Here is an 8,989-nt window from a genome sequence, read left to right as displayed (position 1 = left end):
TCACTGAGCCTTAAAAAAGAAGGAAAAAGAGCCCAGAACAGATATAGGGAATACTCAAGCTTAGGGGCAAGACAAGTTTGATGATCTAGTAAAGGAAACTCAGAAAAAATGGTCAGATAGGTAGAAGAACTAGGAAAAAAGCAATGTCACGAAAACAGAGGTGAGGGTTCCTATCTAGGAGGAACCTGTCAACAGTTTCAAAAACAGAAAATTCAAGAAAATTGAGAACTGAGAAAAATATCTTGGTATTAGTCATTAAAAAATCTTCATTAATCTTGGAGAGGGCAGTTTCAGATGAATGAGAGGGGACAGAAACTAAATGACATGAAATTGAGAAGGGGAGGAAATGGAATAAGCAGGTATAGAAGATTTTTATAGGAATTTGGACATTAAATGGAGGAGAGAAAGAGGAGAACAGCTTTAGGGGACAGCAGAATTTAAGGAATGGGGGAGATCTGGGCTTATTTCTAGATAGCCGGAAAGAGACAATAGGTATAGATGGAAAATTAAAGAGAAGAAGGGAGTTCAGAGATTCAAAGTGACTTGCCTAAGGTTACACAATTGGAAAATAACAAAAAAATTGAACCCCAATTCTTTCGACTCCTACTGTATACTTATAGACAGATTCTTTTAGGAGACCAAGAGTAAAAGGTTGAGAAAAGCTGAATTTGGGGATTCCAGTACTTAGTTGGCATAGCATTTAAGAGAAGAACTTGGGACAGGGTCAAGGTAGATAATAGAACAATTGGGGGGTGGGATAGGATGGAGGGAAATACAGTCAGTCTTTCACATTATATCCACTGTGAAAATGTTTTGCATAGCTACACATGTACAACCTATATAGAACTGCTTATCTTCCTAGGAAGGGTGGGTGACAAGGGAAGAAGGGAAAGAATCTCAAATTCAAAGTTTTAAAATCAATGTTTAAAAAATATAGATATGTATGTATACATATGTATATATATATAATAAGTTTGTTTATTTTTTTACATGCAACTGGGAAATAAGATATACAAGCACTTGGGTGTAGAGAGCCATCTTGCCATACTGGAAAGTTGGAGGGGGATGGGGAGGATATAGGAGAGGAAGATTGGAGGAAGGAGTATACAGTGGAATCGATGTTTTGGAGTGATGGGTAGGGGAAAGACAGGGAGAAAATTTGTAACTCAAAATCTTCTGGAAATGAATGATGTAAACTAAAAATAAACATATAATTTAATTTAAACAAGAATTGTTAAAATCTATTTTCCATTTTTTTGCATCAATAATTGAAATGGACAAATAAAATGGACATGACAGCAAAGCCAATTAGAATTTTTTTAAAAAGCAATAGGGGTTAAGTAACTTGCTCAAGGTTACATGGCCAGTTATTTCTGGGTGTGGTGCTGAGTATCTGAGACCAGATTTGATCCAGGTCATCCCGACACTGGAGCCGGTGCTCTTACTCACTGAGCCACCTGGCCACCCAAAACCAATTATAATTTGATAGGCGTGCTTATTAACCAGCCGGTGATTGCCTCCTCAGTAGGGAAGACAGTATCGGGCCTTCTGCAAGGTACATTTTTATAGAACTAGATGTTACTAACAACAAAATATGGTTCCAAGGGGGTGTAATGCTGTTTCTAGTGAAGCCTTGATTACCTAGCAAAAGAACAGACTTGCATCTGGGGCATATTTCTAATAAGAACAGACATGTCTGGGGTATGTTTCTGGCAATACAGGTGAAAAGTTCCCTTACTATTGTGGCCTATCAGGTGGTTTCCAGGGACCCTGGTAGGGGCCCCTTCTGGCAGGTTTAGGGGGCTTTGGTGTATAATTTCTGGTGGGCACTTCATAATCAATTTATACAACTCAGAGGGAGAAAATGAAGATGAGGAGGAAGAGGGGATGTATTATAGAACATCTGTATTTTAGTTTTAATGATTTGGAGCATAGACTATGAAGTAACTATTCATCAGGGATATTGAGTATTTGGAAGCAAAATATTTACCCTACAATTTGTAAGCCATGAGGAAATCAGTAGGAAGAGGAGAGGAGTGGTGGCGCACTTACTCTTACAAGTTAGGTTAATAGCCAAAATTGAGAATGGGTTAAAAGAGTTTCTTTCCCAGGTGGGATCATCCATCTATTCACTCTTGCTTATCATATGTTTGGGATAAAGCCTCAAAGTGATTTCCTTACCCCCTTCTTGAAAACAATATGTTTTAGCCATAGGAAAATTGACATGAGGCACAACTGAATGAAATAAAAATGTATTTATTAATTGTTTACTGTGTGAGTGAGTACCATAAATATAAATATAAAAAATAAGAGAGTTCTTATCCTTAAGGAACTGGCACTCCTAGGAAGGAAGGAACAGAGGAAAGGAATGAGGAAGGGCAAGGGGGAAGGAAGGAAGAACATAGAAATTGAAGAAGGAAGGAAGGAAGGAAGGAAGGAAGGAAGGAAGGAAGGAAGGAAGGAAGGTAAAAGAAATGAAACAAGTACTTCTTAAGTGCCCACTATTTGCTAAATGTACTCTTCTGACCTCCATTTTACAGTTTAGGAAACTGAGGCTAAAAGACATTTAAGTATAGGGAGGGGACAAAAATTTAAAGCTCAAAATCTTACAGATGTGAATGTTGAAAACTGAAAATAAATATATTTTTAAAGACATTAAGTGACTTGTTCACATAGTAACTGTCAGAGGCCAAATATAGACTCATGTCTTCCTGACTCCAAGTCCAGCCCTCTATCCACCTTGCCATCTAATTCCAGGGTAGGAAACAAATATCTCCCACCTAACTCTAGGCTATGAGTTAATTCAGATTTTTAACTAAACGTGTTCCTCTAATTAATTTGCATACATGAACAAGAGAATCTAAACTTTAGTGGGCTCCCACCATGATGTAACTGGTTACCTAGAATGAATTACTAAATACAATAGAAGCTGAATATATTGTATAAATCATATAATTAAAATAATGTAACCCAAACACATAGATTTCTGGTCAAGTGAAAATTTGAGGGTGCACCTGAAATAGTGGAAAGTTGCAACTGTCTAATGTCAGCTCTCAGAGACACCAAGTCTGATCTTGGAGGAATCAAAACACAGAAATATATGTAATTAAAATGTATTTCTATTTGAAAAGAATTACTGAGAGCTGTATAAAAAGTAGAAAGTACTTTTTTTTTCTCCAGCAGGGTAGATCACACAACAGGATCCAGTAGGTCCTTCTTTGCTGATTCCAAATTTAGACCACTTACAGAAAATTGTGGAATAAACATAAAGAATATTAGCCCTAAAACAGCCCAAAATGTGAACAAGAGGCAGCAGATAGAGTATTGGACTTGATAAAAAGACCTGAGTTCAAATCTTAACTTTTACCACACTCATTCAGACACATACTATGTATGTGATCCTCAGCAAGTTACCTAACCTCTTGTTACCTCACTATCCTCATCTGTAGAATGGGGGTGATAATAATAGCACCTAACTCACAGGTTTGTTGAGAGGCTACAATGTGATAACATGAAGTAACTTGCAAATCTTGCAGCATGAACCATAAAGCATGAATTATTATTACTAATATTATTAGTGATATCATCATCATCATCATCATCATCTTCCATGTACTGAATTCTGTAATGGTCTAGACATGGAGGACACTGAAACCCTGAAGTTTCTTGGGATAAGGGTAAAACCAGAACACACACACACACACACACACACACACTCAAATACACAGGAATATGAAAGTAAAATTCGTATTGATGGCAAGACTGCAGGTTAAAAACCTGAGATCATGGAAAGAGCTCTAGTTCTGGAGTTACATTATCTGGGATGCTCACTTGACATTTGCTACCTGTGAAAAATTAACCTCTCTGGTCCTCAGTTTCCTTTCCTATAAAATGCTAGTAGCTAGAATTTATGTAGCACTCTTGGGCTGGCAAAGCACTGATTATTATTTCATTTGATTCTCACAACAACCCTCTGAAGTAGTTGCTATTACCATATCTGTTTTACACGTGATGAATCAGAGAGGGTTTAAATGATTTGGCTAGGATCATACAGGTAGTAAGAGTTTGAGCTGGCATTTCTACTCAAGTTTCACCTGAAGTCAAATCCATTATGCCAATTGCCTGTCTAAATGAAATAGAAGTGTGTGACTATATAAGCTTTGAAGTTCTAGCTATATATTTATTATCACTTGAAGCTATTGTGTAGTCATGTTCAACTCTTTGTGCCCCCATTTAGGGTTCTCTTGGCAAAGATACTGGAGTAGTTTGCTATTTCTTTCTCCAGTTCATTTTATAGATGAGGAAACTTGGGCAAACAGCTATAAGTGACTTGCTCCAGGTCATACAGCTAGTAAATGTCTGAGGCCAGATTTGAACTCATGAAGATGAGTCTTCCTGACCCCAGGTCCAATACTCTATCCACTTTACCACTGAAATATATTTGACCTCATCAGGCTGACATGGCATGGTTAAAGTGACCTAGGATCTTTCTGAATTCCTGGAAAATGCCACTTATACCATATATGTAGCCTAGAAGGACAAATTGGGTGGGGGAAAATGTCTAAATAAAAAATATTGGAATAGTTACTATGTACATGCTGCCATCCCCTGTGTCGCTACCTCCTTTACCCAGCCTCCACACCCATCTGCAACCACAGACTCAGCATAGCCAAGACAATTAAGAAAAAAATCTTCAAGTCTTTAATTTCTTGTCCTTCTTTTATTGCTGTAATGTGTCATCCTGATGTGGTTTAGTGGGTTCAGGGTCCCATCAAGGATAGAAGTAAAGGAAAGTGTCATTTAGAATGAAATAATGGACTAAAATATTCTTTAAGTCAAGGTGGCAAAGGTTTATTGTAACACTTATATGGAGGGCAGAGCTCCTTAAGGAACTTTCAGCTTTATAGGAATGATGCTAAAACATATATAGGAAAAGTAATAGTATCTGGCAGATAGCTGATAACATACAACCTTATTCACAGGCATCATTCACTACTGGAATACAGGTGAAGGGGGTCCTACGGGGTGTATTTTTTATCTGTTACATCTATAGTGAAATAGCTTGAGAGCTGACATATATAACTTGAGCTCTGGGTTGTATGTCGTAACTTGTGGGAATCAAAACATGATAGTTCTGTTAGTACAAGGGAAATTCTTCAAAGATGTGCTTGTTTTTGTAATAGGGAAAGATAGTTTGTTTTCCTGGGGCCAACTCATGAGTAATTGCTAAGCACAGAGTCTTTGGACTGGAAAGAAAACAGTCAGGGTTAGTGTTTTGAGGCTAGGGAGAAATGTGATCTTGAAATTGAGATCCAAGCACAAGCACCCAAGCACCCCATCAACCCCATGAGTCTCATTGAAGTTGGGAGGGGGAGAGGTGAGGAATCAAGAAAAATTATTCACAATGCATTTCTTTCCATTAAGCAAATGCCAGAAAAAGATCAATAATCCTAAAGAATAAGTGGGTCAAAGAACAAATCATAGAAACAATCAATAATTTCATTAAAGGGAATGACAACAATGAGACAACATACCAAAATTTATGGAATACAGCCAAAGCAGTACTTAGGGGGAAAGTTATTTCTCTAAAGAAAAAGATCAGACTTCAGCATAATAAATGGGGAGAAAGGGAAAATCTCTCTGCCCCACTCCCCTCCTTTAATTTTCTCCCGGTAAATTCTGGCAGAACAGAGAGAAAACAGGTGGATGAGAAGGCACAAAATAATAGGGTGAGGACACCAACACTCTCTACCATAAAGTTTGTCTGGTCAGCATAGGGGCTTGATCACAGAGCCCAGTACAGGGAGGACAGGGTAAGAGAACTGAGAAAGCAAATGGAGAAATGGGTGGCTCTGCTTTGTTGTGTTCGTTTTTTTGTTTTCCCTCTGTTCCACACAGGGCAGCTCCCCTAGGCTGAAAAAGGAAACAGGTGAAAGACATGAAAAAAAGTCAGTTCTACCCTCAAGTCCTTCATTACTTTGAACATCCTGTCTCACCCCCCCTCCAAAAATCAGGGACTCCTTTAAATCCAACCACTGAAATACTCATCTTCATTGCATTTGCCCCCTTTACACCAACCCCCCTCTAGAATCACCAGACTCTCACCTTTTGCTGTAAGAGAGACATCTGATTCCTGGGCACTATCACTACCTGGAGAAACAGAAGAGAGATAACTTACTCAGGAATATTGCTCAGAACAAGACAATGGGAAAGGATGGGGGCAGGTAAAGAGAGAGGAGAGACTCTGGGTTCCCATTTCCCATGGCCCAAGGTTTAAATAAGCCAGCCTCTCTCATCTATCCCCATGTTGACCCTTTACTTACTTGCAGTTGTAGTATAGCTCCCTCTTTTTCCATCTAGAAGAAAAATAATAATTCAGTGGGAAAGTTCAGGAAAAGCAAGCACCCTTGAGGTTCAATCTCTCCACCATTCACCTAGGATAAATTCCTGTGACTGTGACTCTTTTAACTAGCACAGAATCATAATCCAACAGGAAGAGAAGAAAGATTTTAGGCCTGATCACTTCTGGGCAGGCACTCAATTCTTTTGATCTAAATTTCTACATCTATTTGTGATGAGTCTAAATTACCCTGCTCACTGACCCTATCGAACCCGAAATGGACCATCTGTTAAAATGGTGTTTCTTTATTAGCACGTTCATCTACAGCCCCTTGGGGGGTCTTATTGTCAGTCTTAATAGGACACTTGTTGGGTGGGGCAGATAGATATAGGATAAGACAACCCAGAATCCCAGTCATGCCTGCTGCCTACTGAGCCCCTTTCTCCTTTTCCTACCTGAAGTATTTTTCCTCCAGATCACAACTCCGACAATGACTGCAGCGAGGAGGAGAAAAGCAGAGGTGACCCCTGCAGAGAGCCCTACAGATGAGGACTCTGCCTCTAAAAGGAAAAAAAAAAGTGAGAAACCCTCCTCCTTCTTTGGGCTCAGGTCTATCTCTCTCCAAACACAGTTCTACTCTCCCAACTCAAGCATAGCTACAGAGCCTTCTGTCACTGAAAGTGGGGAGGTGTGGAGAGCTCCCCCATGCCCTACTTCACTGTCCTCACCCCATTTCAGGAAGAGAGGCTCAGCTAGTCCCTCATGCTGCACTCTGCAGGCATATCTCTGTTCACTTCCAGAGAGCATCCTCACAGCTGCCCACTTCTGGAATGTCCCATCTCCCGCAGGTCTGGTCTCAATGAGCTCCGTCTCCTGAAGTTGTTCTTCTCCATCCCTCAGCCAAGTCAGTGAGATCTCCGAAGGGTAAAAGCCCTGAGCCCGGCACCGGAGGGATACTTCCCCGTCAGACCTTGTGTGTCGGGTCACTCGTACCGAGGGCGGATCTGTGGGGCCAAGGTCAGAGACATGGTCAGGGTCGCCTTTCTCTCGTTGTTTCAGAGGCTGATCTTCTTCCAGGTAGACAAGGATAGACTGGACACAGGGGAAGGGTTCAAAGTCCAGGTTTGGCAAGATTCCGGAAAGACTGGACCCTAAGACTGCGGCAGCAGGGGAGGCAGAGAAGGAATAGAGACCCCACCTCACCCCCATTCAGGGAGAGGGAAGCTGAGCCCCATTTCGGTGCACTGTGCACAGCACACTCAGGCTGGAGTCATGGTCTCAGGTTGAGGAAGCCGAATGATGCAGCAGCTAGCGAGGAGTTTGGCAGGGCGGGAAGGTAGGAAGGTACCTGTCTGAAGTAGTATCTCCTTTCCCTTCTCCAGGTATCTTTGCAGCTGGTATACGCACTCTTCCTCCATATAGCTCTTCCAATATTTTGCAACGCTTTGTTCTTCTTTCCACTGGAGCTTATAGTTCAGGGCCCCTGCGTTCCCCGCGATCCAATGCAGGGTCTCGGTATCCAGCGTCAGGTGGTCCTCTCCATCGTAGGCGTATTGCGCGAAGCCGCGACTGAAGCTCCCGTTGGAGAACACCTCGCAGCCTGACAGTTGCTGGAATGTGTGAACCCCTGAGAGCCCCAAGAAGATTCAGCCTGGCCCAGAGGGCGGTGTCGCAACAAGATTTCACAGCGTCTCGACCCGCAAAGACCATTCCTACAAGGTCAGAAATCTTGCTCCTCTCGAGCTGAGGGCACACCCCCTCCTCTCCAAGTTCCGACCCCCCACCCTGCTGCCTGTAAGTGAAGGCGGTAACTGACAGGTAACCCGAGGACCATCTGGTCACTCACCTCCCTCACTATGGTTGTAGTATGTGGTCACTCTCTGCAAGCACATTCGATAACGCTGCGAGACCTCTCTGAAGGTCTGTGTCTCCCGCTCCCAGTAATCGGGCTCCATCCACGGCATCCTGGGCTCTGTGCTCCAGCTCTCGCGATCGCTGTCGAAGTTCAAGACCTGCTGGTCGTCCACGTAAGTTACGGAGATGAACCTTAGTTTTGCTAGCCCGGGTCGAGACACCACGGCGAAGAAGTACTTGAGGGAGTGAGAGCCTGAGTCGGAAACACGGGAGACCTAGCCTGGGCTCAGGGTGAGGACTTCGTCCTGATAGTATCGGTGAACTCCCTGTCCCAGTCCAGTCTCTCCTCAGTATCTGCGGCAAAGGCCGAGGTGCCGAGGAGCAAACCTGCCTCTGGACATTTATTTGTAGGCAGAAGTTTAACCTTACACTACACTTACCTGCCCAGGTCTTTGTAAGGACCAGGACTCCCAACAATAGTAGAGACAGCACATACATTTCCCTGGTCAATAATCTTAAAACATTGAGAGCAACTTAAAGAGGCGGTATATAAAAGCAGAGCCTTAATTCTAATTGGCTGCAGAGAGGCTTTGTCACCCAATGGCAAATGAAAATAGAAGAGTGTCGTGCGTGGATGGTCAGAATAAAGACACTGCAGGAAGAAAACTGGAACAGACTCTGAGGAAATCCCCAGCATTAGGATCAGTCACCATCCTCCGGCATCTATTGACTACACTCAACTTCCTTCTAATACCCTCCACACACAGCTTCTGTTTTCTGAGCTTGAAAGAATTG

The 8,989-nt window shown here is 42.1% G+C and overlaps 1 protein-coding gene across 3 annotated transcripts; it reads right to left on the bottom strand.

Moving 5' to 3' along the window:
- Positions 1–4,838: 4,838 nt before the first annotated feature.
- Positions 4,839–8,719, bottom strand: LOC138150029 (BOLA class I histocompatibility antigen, alpha chain BL3-7-like). Of its 3 annotated transcripts, none has more exons than XM_069073383.1 (8): positions 8,635–8,719; positions 8,187–8,352; positions 7,689–7,967; positions 7,069–7,344; positions 6,796–6,900; positions 6,324–6,356; positions 6,106–6,150; positions 4,839–5,913 (listed from the first exon to the last, which is right to left on the bottom strand). In XM_069073383.1, exons 1-8 carry the CDS (start codon positions 8,686–8,688, stop codon positions 5,909–5,911), a joined length of 963 nt encoding a protein of 320 aa, XP_068929484.1. In that variant the 5' UTR covers positions 8,689–8,719; the 3' UTR covers positions 4,839–5,908. The 3 variants fall into 3 exon arrangements, with proteins under 3 accessions (XP_068929484.1, XP_068929483.1, XP_068929482.1); XM_069073382.1 differs by having other exon boundaries at positions 8,187–8,355; positions 8,635–8,718; XM_069073381.1 differs by having other exon boundaries at positions 8,187–8,447; positions 8,635–8,713.
- Between the last annotated feature and the right edge of the window lie 270 nt (positions 8,720–8,989).

This window comes from Petaurus breviceps, unplaced genomic scaffold (assembly GCF_028583685.1).
Source record: "Petaurus breviceps papuanus isolate PSGF00001 unplaced genomic scaffold, PetGlider_PUasm1.0 90865, whole genome shotgun sequence".
Lineage (NCBI taxonomy): Eukaryota > Metazoa > Chordata > Mammalia > Diprotodontia > Petauridae > Petaurus > Petaurus breviceps.
Note: the sequence above shows the minus strand (reverse complement) of the source record. Positions and strands in the feature narration are given on the sequence as shown.